General features: G+C 43.0%; 1 protein-coding gene and 1 long non-coding RNA gene across 10 annotated transcripts in view; one reads left to right on the top strand and one right to left on the bottom strand.

The window, feature by feature from the left end:
- DACH1 (dachshund family transcription factor 1) overlaps positions 1-19,396 on the bottom strand; it is a 364,290-nt gene extending 344,894 nt beyond the window's left edge. For all 9 annotated transcript variants that reach the window (XM_074815548.1, XM_074815545.1, XM_074815547.1 and 6 more), the window contains exon 1: positions 17,877-19,396. In XM_074815548.1, the coding sequence (XP_074671649.1) occupies positions 17,877-18,604 (728 nt within the window). In that variant the 5' untranslated portion in view covers positions 18,605-19,396. The remainder of the gene's footprint in view (positions 1-17,876) is intronic.
- On the top strand, positions 18,306-21,705 carry LOC141919622 (uncharacterized). The gene is made up of 2 exons (XR_012622030.1): positions 18,306-18,594; positions 20,763-21,705. It is a non-coding gene; the product is annotated as an uncharacterized LOC141919622 (long non-coding RNA).
- Positions 21,706-22,029: the final 324 nt, after the last annotated feature.

The following is a 22,029-nucleotide window of genomic DNA, read 5'->3' as shown; positions in this document are numbered from 1 at the left end:
GAATGATGTCAAAGAAACTACTTCAACATCCAGGCAACTTTTAAAACCAGGCAATTCTTAAAGTGAAGATAACTCCCAACAGCCAAGTAGATTAAAAATGGTGACTGAAGACTGAATTTTCTCCCAGGCAAATTGCCAATATTTTTTTGAAAGGTAAACTCGAGCTTTTAATTAGCATGAATACTCCTCCCTGTGAGCACTGCCACTGCCTGGATCGCCTTAAAAAGGAATAAAAATGGCATCCCCCAATGTGCTGTGGATCTTAGATTTCCAGCAAGCATAACAGAGAAATTACAAACCATTGCCTATAAGCATATCCATGGAAGTTGACTGTTGGTATAATCAAAGGCTAAGAAATTTTTAAAAAGCAAACAATGCCACAGTCAAATTAATATAAAGTGAAGTTTGGGCAAAGAAAACACATTTGAGCCTGGCAATTTCACCACTTTTGTTATTGGCAGTTTTATTAGTTACTCATTCTTCTAGTTCTGTAAATTAAAATCTCTACTAAGAAAGCTAAATCAAGGATGATTAATATCTTCTGATTTAACTTACTTCCTCCCGCAGTTCAAAATGAAGTCAAAGTTATCCTCAGCCTGTCCTGTCATGGTGGGCAATGGTCCAAATCAAGCAAACTGGGTCAAGCATCTTTTAAAGCCAGTATTATATGCATTAGCAAGCATAATTATCTATTTGTTTCTAATACAATACTGTTTCACACTTAAGATCTTGAATAATAATTTCTTCTAAGAGTGGAAAATTAATATGCTAATAACGAAAATAATATGTATTCGCTTCTCTAAAATGATGCCTATAACATGATTATCTTTTTTTTTCCAATTTATACATCCACTGCACCATTTTATAATTATTTGAAGATACTCCAGGGCATATGTTGTGCTGGTGTACAGCGACTTCTCTGGTGGCTGAAATCATTCAGTCTGTGGACTTGTGTATCACAAAGCACCCACAGCTTAGCAAATCCTCATCCGACACATGTCACATCGTATCTTATTGCTTCAACCCAACCCTTGCACTCCTACTGTATCACTAGTAGCAAAACACTTAAGCACAGATGGGCCGAGCACTGCTGACATCACACCGCCCGGAATGCATCCCTGCATCCCTGCTCCCATCCCTGGTCTACGAAAAGCACAAGGCATTTCTCTCTGAGCTCCGGATGAGTGTTTTCTTTTGGTTACAACGCATTCACTGGGGTGTCTCAATTTTGTTCCAGGGGGCCTGTGTGGATTTAGTAATTCCTGGCGGTCTCTTGTAGGTGTTTAAAACCACCTCGAGTTAGCCAAGCAACTCATTTGCATGGCTAGAGTGCCAAGGAGTTCCTACATCAAACATTCCTGGGAGGTGCCTGCCCAATAGCAGTGGGTAAAACCAGCGCTCTAATCACTGTTGAAATCATTGGTAGTGCTGTCTATCCACACTATGACAGACAAAAGCTGAAATGTATTAAACAGAGCAATCCATCATCCCGCAGATGGGAAGCAGGAGCCAACAGAGTTCAGAGGGAGCGACTCCCGCTGCTAACAATGGCTGAAGTACTGACAGTTCACTACTACTCCTTGCTCCTCACCGGGCTCTTCTCCCAGCTTCCCAAGAGCGATAAATGAACAAACAGCCCACTAAACAAGGATTTAAATTCTGTAGACTTGCTGATAGCTATTATTCCAACTCCGAATGCCTATAAACAAGCTTAATGAGACATCAGTTCTTAAAAAAAAGAAGGTTGTTACATTAATGAATTGTGAATTCAAATAAATAAGAACCCCCCAAAAAACCCACCAAACTTAAAAACGTTAGGTGTGTAAATCTCATCTGAATATACGAGAAGCTGACGAGCTAAATATCTAGCAGCGGCAGCTGGCAGCTGGAGACAAGCTACAAACAACAGTGCTCCAAATTAAGGAGTAATTTATGTGGAATACATCATTATTTTAACATGAAGCATACAAAGCTTTAAAGAGGAGAGGAACGACTAGCGGATTTTTAACGAAAAATAAGTCCAGAGCAAAGTAATACTATTTATGAAAGTTGATTTTTCTTTCCTGACTTATTTCTTGTAGGACACATGAGTCATACAATATAGCCAAAGGAAAAACTGCAACTGCTAACACCACATTAGTAAAGTATAAAAGGGAAAGACACTTTTCTTAGCATTTCAGCCTTGTCATTTCCAATTTTCTGCTCTTTGGACATGCTTGTATTCAAATTCTGGAACATCTATTCAGCATATCAATCCTAATTAGACAATCTGGGTCTGGAAAGGATGAGAGCTGGGTCATTTGCATAATTTAATCATAAATACTCAGTGATACATATTTCCAAATGCATTTGTACAATTATCTTTTCATCCTTGGGGCAATGGTATTAATATGATTAGGCAATATTTCTGGAAAAAACAGACAAGTATGCACTCTTTTTAACTGCAGCTTAGGGCGATATGAAAAATTAATTAATTTCTGAAGAAAATCAATTTCTGTACGTGACCACATTAGACATTGCTAAACCAAGACACAGAGTCCTTTCTCAATCAGAACATTTTATCACTCTTTTCCAAATTCTGATTGTTATGTGAATGTTTCAATAATAAAATTGTTAGATTATTTAAATTATCTTAATATATAGGCATGGAAAAGTGACGATTTCTTTTTCATGTTACCCTGACAGACATTGTGTTTTAAAAAATGTATTGTTTGACCAGTCAATAGGAAACCTTAGCATTTGGTCTGAACTCATCTTATGTGATCTTTTATTAATGTACATTATACAGATTGAATTCAAGGACAGCAGGAAATAATTCAGCTCTGAAAACCACAGCTGAAAAAAGATAGAACCACGCTAACCTAAAGTATTTTAAAATTAATATAAGGTTGCTTCCTTGTTTGTTTTGCTACGAAGAATTAGATAAGGTGTTCCTTCAACAGAAGCATACTCATTACAAAAATGTTGTGACATATGTGGGATACAGCCAAGCACCCAGGTGGCTAATCTCATTTTTAGAAGAAAGATACTGCTTTGTATGTTAATTGGTGCAAAAAAAAAAAAAAAAAACATTTATGTTTTTATATGTACTGTCTTTATTTCTTCTCAATCAACAGAAAAAGTAGAAATTACTGCATGCAAATGTTCAATATTCATTTAATTTGCATGAAGGTGCTTGAACAATTTTTTTATTCTAACAAGCTCATTTTTCATGCGTTTTGTCTTTCATCCTAATCTAGCATCTGTCATTCCTTTTTGAAGTTATTATCGGCCCAATTCCCTCTTGGACATGGTTGCTGGGTGACCGGTATCTTAGCACCCACTTTGACAGGAACAGATGTGAATCTGATCAAGAGATTTCCCATGAGTACCTGAAATCACAAACAACTTTCGGGAAAAACAAACAGCCTCGCTGTCACCGTCCCTCTCTCACCCTCCTTCCCATCCCTTCCCCCCTCCCCCCCCCCTCCCCCCCAAAGAGTATGAGGAAGTTGAGGCAGAGTTATCCAGCATCATTAAAACACATTATTATTTGGCAGGTGAGCTCCCCAAACGTCTTTCTAGCCAGTTCTGCCTTCAAACAGCGACTCTTGGCTTTAAGTTTTAGTAACCAGCCTTTGAATAGTTCCAAAGACAATTCTTCGTTTCTAAGGTCACCATCTTCTAAACATTCCTGCATTGAACTTGTTTTCGTCACATGAATGCTCTCATTTAAATCAATGGGATTACTCATGTAAGCAAATCTCACATGCATACAAGCACCCACCAGTTGTTTTATAAACACCTAACTCGCATTTTGATTACAAATAATGTTCTTTGATCATTCCCACACTTGGTTGCCGGGATCTGTGAAACTCCAGCTTACGAAAACTCTGCTAGCTACACGATGTGGGTACCAATACTGACAATATTTAAGGACTGCATAAATTGTCCAAATGAGATGCTATAGGCAATAGGACTCCTTAAACAAACCAAAGTTTCCTTCCTGCTTACAGGATTAAGGCTTTTATGTGGAACCCAATATCACAGTGCCTATATTCATTGCTGCACTTGTGATATGGAAAAATATGAAGAAACCTGGGAATTACAGCTGTGTGCTTCTGAAGTAAACTTAGAACCATACAAAGCATAGGTGAGAATTTCCATAATGAGTGAATTTCTAAAAAAAAATAAATGTGTCTAACAAACTATTTCATTCTAGTCTCTCTCTCCTTGCTGAGGCATAATCATGCCTGCTATTTGCATGTTAGTGTTTAGTGGAGTAATCAGCTGAGTAATCAGCAAAACTCAGTCTTATTTTCTAACACTAACTTCTTTTATCTACATATAGATACCAGCCTCAGAAAAGAGGTGATTAAAGGAGATGGAGGTAATCTATTCTTTCAGGTATGTAATAAAAACACAAATACCTTCTTCCCATCTAGCATCTCTGCCACAAGAATCTCGCCCACATCAAACTCCAAAGCAAAGCTTATTTCTTCTTGCTTGCTTTCCCAGGCACTACTCTAAACACAGTCTTACTTAGCGAAGAGAAAGGAAACATTTGTGATCCAAGGACTGAAAATATGATCATACATATGTAAACTTATAAGGCTGCATGTAACAGTAACACCGGGTAAATTTGCTTTAACATGCTGTCAACCAGCCTTTCACTTTTGTCTCTTCACTATGCTACTCTTCAGCATGTTCCCAGCCCCATAGCCTCAGGGATCTTGTCCCTACTGCTACTGCTAGGGTTAGCAACTGCTTCCAACCAAGGATCCTCTGTATTTGAAGTTTTCACAGCACCTAATAAAACCGGGCTTCCATGAAGAATTGTAAATTTTCATTTTCTTCAAAACCCATAGAGCTGTGTGAGGGGAAGAAAATAAACAGGAGAAAAAAGAGAGTTTGGATTTTCAAAGATCTGAATTTGTTCCTTCACTCTGAGTTGTTGTTTTATAATTAAACAGGTAACAAAGGAATTTTTTCCTCTCTAGTTTAGATTCAAAGAAAATTTAAGACAAACATTTCAATCACAATGAAGCATTCATTGCCACTGCAGCTGATCTTAAAGATTTCCCTTATTTATCACCAAAATCAGAAAGGAGCCAAAATGTTTTATTGATAACTCAAAAGCCTTAGACTAGTCTGATCTAAACTTATTCTGGATCCAGTAAAATTAATGCATCTTCTTCCCAACTTATGAACAACAGAACTACAAAGGAAAAGCCCAGTAAATAAGTGCTTCAGAAAAATGTTTATCCTCCAAATGCAACTGGACTTTCATACCTTCCTTTACAAATCATTTGGCCACAAAAGCATTCTCTGTGTCTTGGAAAAAATGTCCCACTCTACCCACTCAAGATATCAGCATCACACAGTAGCCAAACCTGTTGATGACATCAACAAAAACTGAATTGCTAAAAGCATAAGGCTGACTTAGAGAAAGACCAAAAAAAAGCTTAGGGATCGATATGATCACTTCTTTGAGATGAATTAGAAAGGGACATTATGTACACATTTATAATAAATACGTAATGGTGATAAGTAATCACCATTTAAAAGACTTGCCCTTCACTCTGTCAGTCAAAGGAAGCAGCAGGCCGTGAATAACAGCCCTATGATGATGCCTCACAAAACAGTTTGGTTACCCAGACTGACAAAGTCATGAATGCCTTAATACAAACGGTATGGAAAAATTCACTGCTGTGAAAAGCAAACAGAGTAAATATGTATCTTCTTACTTGTTGTGATAGCACCATTATCCCCGTTTCTCACCTTCCAATCCCTTTTGTCCAAGCCAAAAAAGTGACTACAAACTCAGGGCTGGTGACAGTGGGAACACTAATTCCACACAAAAGCCTCCTCTGCCACATCCACATTGAAGAGTAGAAAGTCTACAGCCAGGGATCATCAGCTGAGCTGTTTAGTCGATTTAAAGTGTTAAGGTGGTGTATAAAGGCTAAAGAAATCTATACTAGATGAGTAGTATCCAAATCTGTCACTCATTCACTAGAAACAGATAGACTTATGCAGGCACTTAATGCCAATTCCAGCACTGAAACTGTCTTTCAAGGATGGGAAAGATTGCCTGAGAATAGGAAATGGTTTCCACAAGAAGGCAGAAGTGAAGCCTGGAAGGTTTGCAGAGCCTCTGTGGGATAGTAATTGCTGAGGCAAACTTAAACTGAACAGAGCACTCAGTTTGTTAAATAAATCAAAATGCAAGTTAATTCTAATTTTAATGCAACCCTATAAGCACAGAGTTACAGAGACTCAAATGAACTAAGGAACCCTTCCCTGTCCTTAGGGCCCATTGTTTCAGCTTAACTGGCATACTCCACCCTGGCACTACACTGGCAGAAACACTTGGACACCTTAAGTACCATACCACCTCACCAGAGAGGGGTAAGCGCTCACCGTAGGGTATTTAGGCTTCTAGCTCAAACCAAAGTACTGAAAGAGGAAAGCCACGATAGAACCTACTCATTTTTTCATTGATTCCAAGAGGAGGTCTGAACCCAGATTTTCCAAATTCCAAATTTTTAGCCTAATTGAGGGAAGGAGAAAGGTCGTTTTGGAGGAAGGGAGAAAGGAGTCTTGGTGTCTTCTTGACTCACTGGGTAACTCTTTTTGAACCTTGAGCCACCGTGTCCCACGCCCCAGGTGAGCCGCCTAATGACCCATCTGCAATCATTCTCTTCTCTATAGCCCACACAACATGTACCAACTATAGTCACTGCCTGCTCTATGTTCACATTTCATATGCAGGAAAACAAAGCCTAAGTTACTAAACCCAAAGGAGAGTTCATGGTTTGAGGATTTAGCCCATACTGAACAAATTCTATAATTTAAACTTTTTGCAGCTTAATTATATTGAGAAACCATTAGACATTTTCAAGAATTAGAACATTGAACTGTTAAATATTAAGCACATGACCCATACCTAATGTAAAGTAAGTTTCTAAAAATGTCCTCAGAAAAATTTAGTAGAAAAACAGGTGTAGGAGAGAGTTCAAATGTGACCCATAAGGCCCCAGTATTTAGAAATGAATTGGGATCAGTTCATTCCTTTCCCATGGGGTAACTTGTATAAATGTAATTCTATGGTTTCATAAAACCAGGTCAAGTTTCTGTCCCTTGAGGTCCTTTGGCAATTTGAAGCATGGCAGCACTTTTTCCTGGCTACAAGTTCAAATCTGCATGCGTTCTGGATTTGTGAAAAGAAACGATTAGCTGAGCTGAAAAGACAGACCCATCCCCGATTACAGCACACCTTCCGCACAGAAAACCACTTACAGGGGTGAAACATGATTTCACAAAACAGTATTCAGAACTAGTTGGCTCTTTTCATTTAAGCTGATGAAAATGCCTGTGTTTTTCATCTCTAAAAAAATAAATATTTTTCTTTCATCAGCTGGCACACCAAATGAAAGAGCAGACGACCTTATCACACAACAATGCCAGCAGTTTTAACTGACGACATCCTTCTCCTTTAATGTCAAAATGTTTTACTCATGTAGTCATACTTTGGAATATTTGTGAATACATGCATGCTTCACAATGCATTTCATAACTATTATTTTATTACTCCTCATGATATCATTGTATTATCCTAATTTAAGTAATAAAACATGTAAAATAAGATGCAACAAGACAAAATCATAGAAAGGGTCACCAGAAGAGATGAAACCTGTACTTGGCAGACCCACATCAGCAAAGACTCAGCAGCAGAAAGCTAAATGCCATAGAGGCTCCACTCCTTCAGAACAACCTGAAATTACTGTGTTTAACATCATGTCCCATGCACTGTCTACTAGGGTCCCGAACTTCATTGCAATGAGGCCAGAGTGATACTGGGTTGAGTGTGACCATTCAACTGAGCAATACAAATCACCCTGTCTGGGACCGTACTGCTTCTGGGTCTATTAAAGCTTTCCCAGCCTATGTAAAGGGTGTCTTGGTCAGCTCCACACAAACATCTTCTAATGCATGCCTGTAAGTCCATGTGCAGGCCAAAGGCCAGGAGGCATCAAGGACTGCTCCATCTCAGACCACAGCACAGGCAGATTGATCTCTGAAGGGACCTCTCCATAGGGACAGACTCCCATAGGGGAGCTTTTAACAAAAGATTCAAAGAGTGGAAGAAGCATAACAGACAAAAGAATTCAGGGTCTTCAGGCAAACTACCTTCTGTAAGCCTGAGCTCTACATACTATGGAGGTGGGCTGCTGCTTCTGAAGATAAATTCCACCCTTTCCTCCACTCTACGGGAATGATGCCACAGAAGCTCTGAATGGTAAAATCTGTTGGAAGTTTATTAATTCTTAGCCACATCCCACCTGTTGTACACCTTGAGATGGCCTCAAGCCAATCCAACAGCTGTGGCTATACTCAAACATCTCGACTAAAAACATCATTGATGCCCTCCCCAGGAAATGTTATGACTCCTTCCTTACACAATTTGCAAATGTGTTCCTGAAACAGCTATGTGCTGTTAAAATAGCATTTCTAATACATTTTCTTCATAGCTTCTCAAAAATGTATTTTATACATAGCTATACTTTAAACTATAAATTACTGTAGCAGGAGCTTCATTTTCTACTACTGTATTTTTAACATGATATTTCAGCAGCAAATTAATTTTGAAGGAATCAGTAGAATTATAAGCCATCTACAATACCCAGTAATGTAAGACAAAATAATTTATTATCATTTCATGTTTATTTTTTAACCTGGCCTGTTAAAAGCTATGAGCATCAGATAAACAAAACAAAAAACAAACAAACAAAACCCCACAACTGATCCTGCTTTGAATTAGAACAACATACAACAAAATCTGCAACAGAATCATGGCATCAGTCTTTAGTGGTAGATACAGACACAGAGAAATAATGAAGTCCTACATATTATCTACATTGTAAGAACTGTTCTAACAAGCTAAGAGAGAAATATATTTTTAAAAAGAAAAACATATGACCTTTCACTTTTATCAGTCCTTATTATACACTTAATAGCACCCAAAGTATTTTCCTTCCCGCCCCCCCCCCCTTTTTTTTTAGCTTTTAAGCAGAAATTTAAGGAAACAGAAAAAAATTGGAAAATGGTTTCACTTCGTTCCCACCAAACTATCAGTATCAGAGTATCAGAACTAAAATGTGAAAAGTGACAGCCATGGCACACATCTTGGAAGTGCCCATTCCCTTCGAAAAAAGATAGGCTGCTTCTGTGCTACAGAAATGAATACAAAAAATCCCAGCAGGGGGTATGAAGCCATGGGTTATACCAAATTCTGACACTCATCCATGCCAAAACGTCGCCCTGATTTCCAAAATATTAATTAATATGAAAGAAGACAATACTCACATGAACATTAAAAAATGCATCATGAAGCTATTTTATGTAACAAGTGTTAATTTACAGGACACTAAATCTAAAGTATTTTTTTAGTGCTTTCAAACTGTCCCTACAAATGCAAGAAAGTATACAGTAAGACAGCTTCCTACCAAAGATGTCAACTGATGCTTTTATAGCACTTCCAAATATATTTTGCATATGCTTGGTTTAAAAGATGTATGTAGGCTATTGAAAGCAACAAGACTATCCACATTCTTCAAGTTAAGCATATGGTTCAAAACCACAGCATTTTTATTTTAATGTAAATAGCTAAGTCCTACAGGTGACCTTCTCCAACAAAGAAAGATTTTTACAGCAGGCCAGGAGACTGCAAACAAATTATATGCTTCGTAAAGACAGATAACTCTGGCATCCATTAAAACATGATATAAACCAATTAAAGTATTAAGTTCATATTTTTTACTACATTTGGAAAAGCATCATTCAAACATAATAGCTTTAGTAATGTTTTTTAAAGAATGTTCAAACTATTAATAACCTCTGACTAGATTTATCACCAATAAAAACATAATGCATTGTTTGTACTTCTCTTAAAAATACAGTACCTATAACCTGAAAGCAGCTTTCTTCTGTCCCATACATCTAACTCTTTATTAAAAAATATATAATTCATTAGTAAGTATGAGAACAACATGAAATCAAGGTTACAAAAGATGTAATTAAATAGTAATAAAATACGTATTTATATATTACCTGTTCCCCTTATAGTTTACTTTATATAAGTACTTTCTTTTTGATTCCTTACAGTTGTTTTATGTAAGATGAAAAAGCAAAGCATTTCCCAAAAGTAAGATTTAAAAATAATTTCTATCATACAACAATTTGTAAATACAAGCACATTCTGAGAGACATGGCCTGAACAACAGCTTTTGGTCCAAATGTAAAATACCTATTACCTGTTCTCAGTACAGTATCATTAACAAGTGCTCTCAAATGAACGTTATTCAGAGTTATGAACTTCAATCATGACAGCATAATGTTACAAATATATTTCAGCTGTCAATTATGCTAAAATGTTTGCAGCAGTCCCACGTACTCCCCTTCTTCCCCCTTTTCCCCAGGCCCATCCAATTCCAGTATGTAATTCTTGTTATTTTGTCAGCCAGGTAGTCTGTACACACAACTACGTATGGCCCCCTCATTTAGCCATACAATCTAAGGAACAAATTAAACATACAAAAAAATGTCTTAACAGTTAGGGTGCCTTTTTTTCAGTATTTTTAATTCACATTGAAGTATAATGTGAATAAAAAAACTAGTCTGCAAGCTTTGCTTGAACCCAAGCTCACATTGGAGCAAAGGGCATTTAGGCAGAATTTAGCCATTTGGCTAATTTAGAGAAAAATTCTATAAATTCTAAGGATGAATAAAATTTCATGACCAAAACATCCTCTTCTCTTAATGAAAAAAATAATATCAAGTTAGCGTGGCAAGGTGCTCCGTGAAATTTTAATTGCACCTGCCCCACTGTTCCTGGACTATGGCTAATTTCAGCCTTCCAATGGACATAAAATCCCACTGTTTGATATTTGTAGCAAACAATACATTTTTTTCATACTGAAATAACTTTCTTCTTCACAAGGAAGATGCAAAGTATACGGGATGCAAAGAAAATACCTACAGTAAATTAGTTTGGGAGTGAACAGGGTACCTTTAAACAGAATAATGAACAGAAAGTTATGTAGGTGTTACCCACACCAGTATTCTCAGGGGTGCACAATAAAAACTTTAGACTGTTTTAATACATCAAAAGCAGAATATTAAGAATATTAAAAACCAGGTTTATACTGTTTTAGAAAGTTTCTGTTTATTCCCAATAAACTGTTTGGATACACACAATTTACAAGATCTTTCCATACAGTTCTGCAAACTGTATTGTATATATTCATACACCTGTCACAGGAGGATGCTGACTCTAAACCTAATTATCACAAAACACCGTTTAAAGCAATGTGAACTGGAATACATTTTGTGATCCATTTCCTCAGTCACAACTCATGCAAGCAGTTTCATTAGTTTTGGTGAATGTATCCTGAACTGCCGCTCAGGGTCCTTTCAGTCCAATATCCCATCTCTAAAAGAGACCTATAGAAATTCACAAGAGAGAATGCAAGTATTCAGTATTTATGGAGTTATCTTTCCCGGGTGTAGTTTCCCAGCTCATCACTATCAGTGATTTAGACTAAGGAATTCCAAACTGGGACATAACTGTACGGTCAAAAGCTGATCCTCCCTCTCACAAAATTCAGTGACAGCATTTTTCTACTTTATGCTGTGGAAAATATACTACTACCCTTTTTCTTCCATTGAAAAAAAAGTTTGAAACAGTTCACAGTTAATGCTAAAATTCTGGATTTAATAGATTACATGTCAATATTCTGCACTGCTTATGAAATGAAATATCAGCACTTGTTAGGAGATGCCCCGGCTGAGCACCATATCAGATAAATAAGCAGAACACAGTGGGCTAAGGATAAAGTTACTCCTCGAAGCAACCTGGATTTCATCATTTCAAGTCACAGACATACTTTGACTCTAAATATAAGGATTTTTGTTTCATGTTTCAGGATTTTTGAAAATAATTTAAATGATAATGGAAAAAGAAAAATTCCTCCTTAATGCGCGCTGGAGAAATTATCTATGTATGAATTAACTCTCTGGATCATAATAGCTTTTTGCAGATGACTCTTCAGCTCTGTCATTTAAATACGTATTTAGGCAACTAAAAATTTACTGTCAATTCATATTATGTCAGTCCACATTATGGCGCTGTTACAGTACGCACATTTAAAGATTATTGAAAAAATTACTGTTCATGTGCAGTATATAATTTGCAAAAGGTTAATAACTATTTTAAAACAATGAATGGAATTAACTCATAATGCAAAGCAGATGCCCCAAACGTTATTTTTAAAAGAGAACATATTTAACTTACAAAAGAACAAAGAGGATCTAAATCCCGTCCTGTTGCTTAAAAACAGACAGGCATCATGGTTGTTTCGGACTCTCGGTTCACTGGCTCATTGGATCAAACTCGGTAGTTTCTGACTACTCCCTCTTGCTATCCTGCAGCCAGAAATGAATTTTTACAGCTAAACTTGTAAAGGTCCTCCACGAAGAGCCAATACTGGCAACACTGAAAGAGATTTACCTGTACCAGACCAGCAGAGATAGCAGCAATAATTTAATATATCTATGATACAGTTCAAAAGGAAAATATTAAAATTCAATCCAGTGTATGACAATTCTCTGCTTCGTATGCAATTCACTTTAGATGATGAATCGCAGTGATAGGCAAAAACAGCCGTCTGGAACGATCTAGTAACAGGAGAAAACAGAAGAAATACTAAATGGCAGTCAAACAAAATTATAATTTCCAACAAACATTTGGAACACAGTCCAGATTACAAAATACGAGGCAGACAAGTAGTAAATACAATTACTGTAAGTGCATTTGGGTTTACAGTGCTGAGGAGTGGTGGAGCAGAACAGCAGTGTGGGAGCACCGGCCCCCGAGCGCCGGCCGGTGGGGGGACACTGCGGGGTGCTCCCTCCCGGCATCCCAGGCAGGACCAGCAGCCCCAGGCATCCTGCTGGCAGCTCCAGAAAGAAAGAGCAGAGGCCTCAAATCGAAGTGAGCATCTGAACAGAGATAGCAATGGTTTGGGGAAATAACAAAGCTGCGCGCTGCGCTTTCACACCGTCCGTTCTCATAAGTAAAGTTGATAGAAAACTGACAACAGAACTGTGCATTTTTATAGAAACTACAGCTAACAGTAAAAGATTTCTAACAAAAAAATCCCAAAACACAGAACTCTACCAATATTCACAGATATAAGATAAAGAAAGAGTTAATCAAATTGAATACTTGAGGAAAATCGTGTGAAGCAGCCAGGAAAAAAACATCACTCTGCCCATCACTAGCAGCCCCTCACATCCCTGCACAGGAACAGCACCGGCAGCGTTGCACAACGGGCGACGAACATGCACTGGGGAGAAGCGTTCCCTTCCTCAAGTATCAGATATTGGGCTACTGCCAGGGACTAAGTATCAGATTAAAGGGATAAATAGTCTGTTCAGTTGTAATAAGTATGGTTTAAAGATCTCAGCTTCTAATTTATAATATTTACCAATAAATAAATACCATAAGATGGATATTAAAGTTCTGTTATCGCAAGCAGCTGGAGTCTTTAAGGTTTTTTTAAGTCCGAGGAAGCCACCTCCAAACCTTTTACTCTTTCTTTATAGTTACAATTTATCCTCTGGCCTTCCAGAAGTCGTCTTTGCTTGTAAAACCTACCATATTTCTCCTGATTATACTTTAGTAATCTGTGGCAAGAAGGAAGGTCATCAATATAAACCAGAGATACTATATATTTGACATTCCTTCCAGCTGCACTTGCTGACCTGTTCATTTAAAACACCTATGATCTGTACTAACCTATCTGGGTGGGATACTCCTTTAATTAATACAAACAGGAAAAAAAAATGTAAGCGTGAAGTATGCAGGAAACAAGCACATGCTAGGTCCACATAATTTGAGAGGAGCAGAAGATAGTAAAGAGAGACTGAATAACTGCCATGTAAGACAGGCTTTGAAGAGCATTGTTTCATGTTCGGCATCCTTCCTCTTTATACTCAAAAATCAATTAGGGTGTTTTCCAAAATTTGTAAATAGCTTCCAAAGTGTGCAAATAATTCCCCGGTTTAAGTATGAATGTCAATGAACTCATTCAAAATCATCAAATGTCAGAAAAGATTAACATATCCTGGCCACAGGAGGGAGGTCAGAAGAAGGCACACGCTTTTAGTCTTTACTCGGGTGGGCACAATTCAAAGCCAGCCTAAGTCTATGGGAAAACTCCACGAAGGGACCCAGCATGGTAAAATTCCACGACAAGTGCTCAAAACACATGAGACCAGAAACAATCTGGGATCAATATCTTCCAGGTCATTAATCCTAGGCAGGTGACATCCAGTGCACAGCTTCCTACTCTCTTTCATGCACACATTCAAGAAACCTGACTCGATTGGCATCTAGTAGCTTTAAATATTTCCCATGTTTTGCCTTTATCCTTCCCCTATTTTTTTGGCATATGGCTTTCTAGCATCCCATTAATGTCAAACCGTTTAATCGGAATGTAAGCTAAATGCACAGTTTGCTACTTCCTGGATTTCTGTTTGACAACCAGTGCTTTTTAAGAGGAAAATAAAAGCAAAGGTCAGTATGACCAGAAAAGAAAAGTCATCTTCCATAACGGAAGCTTATTTTTCCAGTGAACTGATACAGAAGCCTAATTTAGAAAAAGGTCCTTTAGTATCATGTTATTATTAGTAGTATCACAAATAAACACAGAAACCAATTCACTTTACAGACCTCCACATTAAGCATTCAATAGAAAATCCCTTGGTGTTTTATTGATTTTTGTTTTATTGATTTTTTTAAATAGCAATATCACAGTTAAAATGTATCATTTTGGTGAAACAAGTCTAAAACTTTTCCATCTCAAAATAAGTTGTTACAAATTATTTCCACAGCAACTGGCAACTAACGATTCAATCCATTTACAGAACAACAAAGTAATGGCTTTATTTGGATGCCTTTTTTGATTAAATAACGTATTAACCTTGATGAAGCTTTCCAAAAAGGGATTAGCGTATTCAAGTGCATCAGCTGATTATGAGACAAATATAACAGTGTTAAGATGCTGGTTCAAAATTTTTGAATCTGATGAGTATAACAATTTAGCCGCTAGGATGGAGTTGGCGCTTACAGCTTCCATCTCAACAGTAAGTGTCCACCCAGGATACAAAAAGACATCACCCTGATAAAGTATGCAGTAACTGAGAGCCTGGAAAGGTCGCTTGAATCGCTAAACTGAGTAGATCAAAATATCCCGCATAATTACTGTAACGTCAGAAATAATTAAAAATAATTAATTTTAAGGAAGGAAGAATAAGAATTAAATGTATTGGAGGGGAAACCCAGAAAGTAAATTCAGTTTTATCTTCTGATGATATCATCCACTTTGACCAAAACTCAATGACCCACTTTGCTTTATTCGCCTGTACTGTAATAATACATTTTGCATACCTATTGTATATCCTTTCCATTAAGTTATTTGCTTAATGGATGTATAAATAAGTCTACTACAATTACGCTTTTTAAGGGTCAAATCCTATCCACTTCTGAACCCACTACTGTAATTTCTACTACACTGGATGGTAACACAGCAGACCTCAGAAACAGCTGAAACACGGCTGATTCTGTGCGGTTGACATAATCAACCCATGTTACAAGCAGGCTGCCAAACCCTTTTATAGCCCTGCTGAGTCCAGGAATTGGTGTCCCCGTACTCTCCCCCCCAAAAAAAGTTTCTCTATTTTTTAATTTCACATGTTCAAATTACAATTCACACAGCATGACCTTAGCAAAATAAAGCTTCCACCAGTTTATTTTAAGATCCAAATCTTGGAACTCGCGCAGAGTTGTTACAAGTTGCATGCCACACACACAAAAAAAACCCCAAAAAACAAAAAACAATCGCCTGAGAGCAGCTATTAATATTCATGTTGATTCCACATGAAACAACAGCAGAGCTACCCGAGCAGCTACAGTTATGTCAGCGCTTGGAAGTTATTCCAGGCTGGTTTGTCCTGCTGCCCTGAATATTCAGGAACTTCAACAATCCATCTAGCAACAGCTAGTGCAGAGTAAGTGCTCTGCCTCGCCTCGCTCCACGCTAATGAGCCCCAACCACCCTCGGCTACCTCAGGCGGGGGGAAGGAGGGATGTCACCCCCCCCCCTCCCCTCCCGCCATCGGGGAAGGAGCACGGCATCGCACGGGGTTAATTCCCCACGTGTTGTCTGTTGCTGCACCTTGAAATCTGACAATAGGAAAGTGAAACGAGCCCGCTCTGTTTATCTGCGGGTACTGAAAGTAGCGTCGGGACTTTGCCTGCGACCTCCTCCGTGGCGAGCCTTCGCTCCCTGGGCAGTTCCCACCGCCCCGCCCGAGGCAGGGGGAGCCCCTGGCAACTGGAGGCGCTTGCGACCGCTCTGATCTCGGGGTCACGGCGGTTATGCGATCCCTTCTCCTTACCGAGCAGATTCAGCCCTGTAACCTACAGATTGAGAGATAACAGCCCCACGCTTTCGCCCTCGGTCGCAAAGCAGGCTGCTATTGCAGCAGGAATTTCCTCTTTTGCCAGATCCCTCTCTCCCCCTCGCCCCCCTCCCCGCCCTCCCCGGTTGTATCAACTTTGAGGCTTCACCTCTCCTCCGCGGGTCCGTCCCCCGACCCCCCCCCGACCCGCGGGGCTTGCGCGCAAGGGAGCGCGGCGGTACCCGCGCACCGCCCGCAGTCGGAGCGCTGCCCTCCGCCCCCGGCGCCATCCCGGCCACCGCGCCCGCGTTATTCTGCGCGGTAACATGATTCAGTCTCGCCAAATCCCTTCCGCGCTCCCGCTGCTCCCGTCGCCTCCTCCCCGACCGGCGGGGGCCGGGAGCTGCTCGCACCTGCTCCTCGGGGACCGACATCCCCCCCCCGCCCCCCCGGGAGAGCCGGCCAGCCCGGCCGCCTGGCACCTCTCCCCGCTACCCCAAAGCAAAGCAGCCGCCGCCGCCACCTCCTCCTCCTCGCCGTCTTCCCGCCCTCCCTCCACCCCCACCCCCCCGTTCGCCATGTGGCAACTGCCTCGTAGACCTATACAAAAAGTGCACGTGCCCCTTCGGATATATGACAGCAGCTGATGGCCAAGTGGCCTCCATCCACCCCGGATAGGGCCCGGGGAGGCAGCTCCGCGCCCCATCCAATTCACGCGAAACCCGAGTGCCTGTGTGTCGCCGTGTGTGTGTGTGTGCGTGCGTGCGCGCGCGTGTGTGTGTGTGTGTGTGCGTGCGTGTGTCCCTCCAGGACCGCTCCCCGCCCACTCGTGTGCACCCTCCGGGCAGCTTTTTCCCAGGGCTGCCCGTTTTAAAGATACATCCAGGGATAAACTTGAGGAGGGGGGTCGGTCAGAAAGCACTTTTTGGCCCGGTACCCCCTTCCCACGCCCGCCGGCCCCCCGCTCCCCGCGTAAGCAGAGCGCTGCGCTGCCCGTGGCCGCCCCGAGCCCCCGGCACGCCGCGGCCGTGGGCAGAGAAGGGGACAATGACAGAGCGACACTTGCACGGCACGCGGGGGGCGGGGGGCAGAACCCCCCCTTCTCCTCCCTCTCTCCCTCCGTCCCACCAAGAAGCGGCGCAGCCGGCTGCGGAGGAGGCCGGCCGGGCGCCGGGGCAGCGAGGGAAAGGGAGGGGGCGAGCCCATGTGGCCGCAGGGCGCGGGCCGCCCCCCCGGGCCCGCGCGGTGGCAACGGGAAGCGGCGCAGCGCTCGCCCGGGCCGCACCGCGCGGGGGTGGGACGGGGGCGGCGGCGGCGGCGGCGGGGGGGGGGGGGGGGCGCGGGGTGTGCGTGTGCCTTGCGGCGGTTACCTGGCGTTGGTGCAGTCGTTGTAGAGGGTCTCGAAATCCTTCCTGGAGATGAGTTTGCAGCGGTTGACCCCGGGCTGGATGGCCCCCAGCCCCCTCAGGATGCGGACCTGCTCCACGTTGCAGACCACGGGCGTGATCTCCAGCCGCTTCAGCTTGGTGTAGACCGTGTGCAAGCCCCCCACCAAGTGCTTCAGGAAGAGGTCGAAAGCCTGGGGCAGGCAGATGAGCTCGCAGCCCTCCACGGTGAAGGAGGCCACTTTGGCCCCCCTCAGATCCACCATCTTGCACTCGTTATTCTGGGGGGTGTTCTCCACCGGGGACGGGGTCGAGTACACGGGCTTGCCGGGCAGGCTGCTGGCCGCACTGGCCGCGCTGGCATTGGGAGTGGAGGTGCCGCCGCTGCCGCCGCCGCCGCTGCCGCCGCCGCCGCCGCCGGTGCCCAGGCTGGGGCTGCTGCCGCCGCCGCCGCTGCCGTTACCGCCGCCGCCGCTGGTGGTGGAGGTGACTGTGGCCGCCGCCGCCGCTGCCGCCGCTGCCGCCGCTGCGATGGGCTCCGGCCGGAATAGGTTTGTCCCCGAGGCGGCCGGCGGGGGAGCGATGGACGGAGACGGAGAGGAGGTGGCCGACGAGGAGGTGGTGGTGGTGGTGGTGCAGGCGGCAGAAGTTGAGACCGGAGGCTGAGGGGGGACCAGCTGGGTCGGAGGGATCAAAGCAGCCGGTACGGCCATGGTCACATATACGGCGGAGGGGGCTGGGGGAGGGGGGAAAGTTCCCACACACACACGCAAGGGAAAGGGGAAAAATTAAAAAAAAAAAAAATTAAAAAAAAAAAAAAGGAAAGGAGAGAAGGGAGGAGGGGGAAGAAGAAGGGGGGGATAACCCCGGATCAGGTGCTGCGGCGAGCGAGAGAGCAGGGGGCAGAGTGAGAGAGAGAACGCACAAAGTGTCCCGCAAGTGGGGACGGAGGAGGAGGAGGAGGAGGAGAAGTCCGCTCCGGGCGGCGGGGCTGGGGCCGAGGGGAGGGGGAGGGCAGTTTCTTTTTGTGGTCCTTGCTCTAGCACCACGTTAAAGACGAAGGTGAAAAGGAGGAGGTTTGAAGGACTTCGGTTCTCTCTGGCAAGTACATTGATCAAAGATTGAGAGGGGAATGACAGAGAGAAAATGAGCTGGGAAGTGCTGGCTGCCGCCGCCGCCGCTCGCTCGCTCGCTGGACGAGTTGTTGTTGTCACACGGTGCGGAGGGGAGGAGCTCCGGCAACTTGAAATACCCTTTGAAGCAGCAAAAGGCTCACTCACTAGTATTAACCCAAATTATCCAACCAGGAACCCGGAGCAGGGAAACAGAGAGAGAGGGAGAGAAGTCCCTCTCCCCCCCCCCCTCCCCCCTCCGCCCCCCCCCCCCCGCCCCTTCAGGAACCGTTAGATTACATGTTTCATATTTCACCCCACCAGAGACGAGATGTAATTTTCCCAGCCCTTTTCAGCAGTCGCTTGTCAACACAGTTTGTGGAGAAACACAAGCGTCTCCAGCGTCCCCCAGAAGCCGGGCGGGAGCGGGGAAGCCGGGGCGCGGGGCGGGCTCTGGCCGCGCACCTTGCCGGGGCTGGGGCGGGGGCACCCGCGGACAAAAGCGGAAACCTCCGGACGGGTCTGTTGCTCTTGGCTGTTGTTGTTGTTGTTGTTTGTTGTTCTCTCGGGACCACAAACGCTCCTCCCGGCGGGGTGGGAGCTGCTGCTGAGGGTCCGGCGGCAGCGCCAAGGCCCCTTTTGTTACGCGGGCGGCGGTGGCTGCGCGGGGCGCATAAGGGCAGACCCGCGCAGCAGCATCTGCCGGGGACCATCCTGCGAGCTGCGAGGGCACCGGGCGCTGCGGGTCACGCCGTGGGGAAACCGCGTCGAGGGGGCTGCGGCGGCACCGAACTAACTTAGGAGAGGGGAAAGCGGGCGGCCCAGCCCGCCCCGCGCAGGTACCGCCGCGCAACAGCTGGCGGCGCCGCGCAGGAACCGCGCAGCGACGCCCCGACCCCCGCCCCCCCCGGCCAGGTAGCGCGGAAAGTCAGCTGCTGCGCTTGCCCACGCATGCGCAGTGGCGCAGCCGGCGGGACGCGCCTCGCCCGGCGCGGCGTGGCGCAGCCGGGCCCCGGCGTGGCGTGGGACCTGCCCGCCGCCGAAGTTGGCGATGGAGTTTTTAAAGCGCGTTTGGCAGCACGCGTACGTGGGGTGTTCGGGTCAGCCGGGGGCTTTGTTCTGCTTGTCTTGACGGCTCTTCGCTTTTTTTAGAGGGGTAAAGAAATGGCCATTCGTACAGATAGGGGGGGGGGGGGTAGTCCTGCAAAAGTAGGATTTGGTGTGTACGTAGGTCTTCCAGTTTTAAAAATATACACTGTGTACTTCATTAATTGTGGTGCATGTATGTGCCCATGGATCAACTTTTTTTAAAATGTATAATGTGAGATATGACTCATGGGATGACACATCTACAAAGTGGATAATCTCAACTGTAGTAACTCAGTGCAGGGGAATTTCCACATTATCAGATATAAACTATTCACATACTATCTACTTGCTTATTGCACCTGTAATTTCAATTTATATGAATTTGTGTTCTAATACCAGTAAAGATGTCCTTTGCTAGTGAAATTTTAGCTATCCTGCACTAAAGTCTTTAAAATTGGCAAATAAAACCAAGAAAATACCAAGTGGCATTTTGTTTTGAAGTATTGTGCACACATAACAGTGCAGAACACTTCTTCCAAGACGTTTTTAGGTGTTTTTCAGAACGTTTATGTGGAGGAGCTTGTACAGCTTGAGTTCCACTGGCGGGATCTAGTGTTGCATAAAACTGATAATTTAAAACTGTAAATACACTGAATCTTTCTTTTTTCAGTTGTAGAAAACCAACTCTGGCCATATTTTTCTTTGCCTCAACTATCCTTTTGCATCTCACCTTCTCTTACACCCTGTGAAGACAGAACAGGTCCTTGAGAAGATCAGGACAGAGCCAGACACATGTGATATTGCCAGTTGGAGATCTGAGTGAACTCTGAATTAGGAAACCTACCATCACATTTGTTCTCTACCTTCCCTACAACAGGATGCACACCAGCCCTTCTGCTTTTCTTCTTGCCGTGTACCCTCACGGTTCAAAACCATATAAAGAAAATGTAGTTTGAAAGGGTTTACTGCCACATGTTTGGGTTAACGTTGATCATTTCGAAGCAACAATGGGATTAGAAACCTAGAAAGAAAGAGATTTATGGAAGGGTTCCAGACTCCTCAAAGCTTCTGGCTTGGTAAGTGTTTCTAATGGTTATGGGGAGCAACTGGATTTATTTTAACTCACACATACACTCACACAGTCACATAAAACACCCCAACAAATCCGGAGGTTGCTCTTTGTAAACTTTTTCAGATTGCATTTCTCTTACTCGCTGACCATTTCATGTAATGATACTGTTGGGCATTTTCTTTTTTTCTCCCTGAGTTGATATCAGCAAAACTCAAATTACTGTAACTGATATTTCAAAATTCTCCCTGTGTCAAGTGAAGACTTATGGTGCTGAAATCAATAAGACTGTTTAAAATTCAAAGACCTGCAAATCGTTCTGTTTGTCCTTTGATAGGGCCTGGGCTGATTAAAATGCAACCAAGAAAGCTTAATTGCTGCGCTAATTAAGAAGTCTTTAATTTCTTTCCTGGAATATTGTTTGAAGCAGGGTTTCTGTTCTGCTCATGTAACTGTTCAGGGCAGGTATTCTCTCTGTTTCTCTGCCTCTCTCTTTTTTTCTTTTGACCATTTTGGTATATTAAAATGTATGTTAAAGCAGTAAGATGTATTGACAGTGATTGTAATTTATTGCTCTAAAAAAAGACTGATACAGAGTTCACTATTAAATTACAATTTTGAGGGCAGCTGTAAAGGGTAAAATGCAATTAGAAAATGCATTGTAGCTGTTGCATTTTAAGGAATCTGAATACCTGACTGACAGGAGATAGGATAGTACATCAGCTCCCTCCACCTTCTTCAGTTATTATTGATAATTAAATATTTAAATTCATTCAGAAAAACCAGAAAAGTATTTATCTTCTGAACATGTGTGAAGGAATGGACCGGGGGGGGAGGGGAAGCATACAGAAGATAGGCACCTGGTAAG

The sequence above is a fragment of the Strix aluco genome, chromosome 2 (assembly GCF_031877795.1).
Source record: "Strix aluco isolate bStrAlu1 chromosome 2, bStrAlu1.hap1, whole genome shotgun sequence".
Classification (NCBI taxonomy): Eukaryota; Metazoa; Chordata; class Aves; order Strigiformes; family Strigidae; genus Strix; species Strix aluco.
Note: the sequence above shows the minus strand (reverse complement) of the source record. Positions and strands in the feature narration are given on the sequence as shown.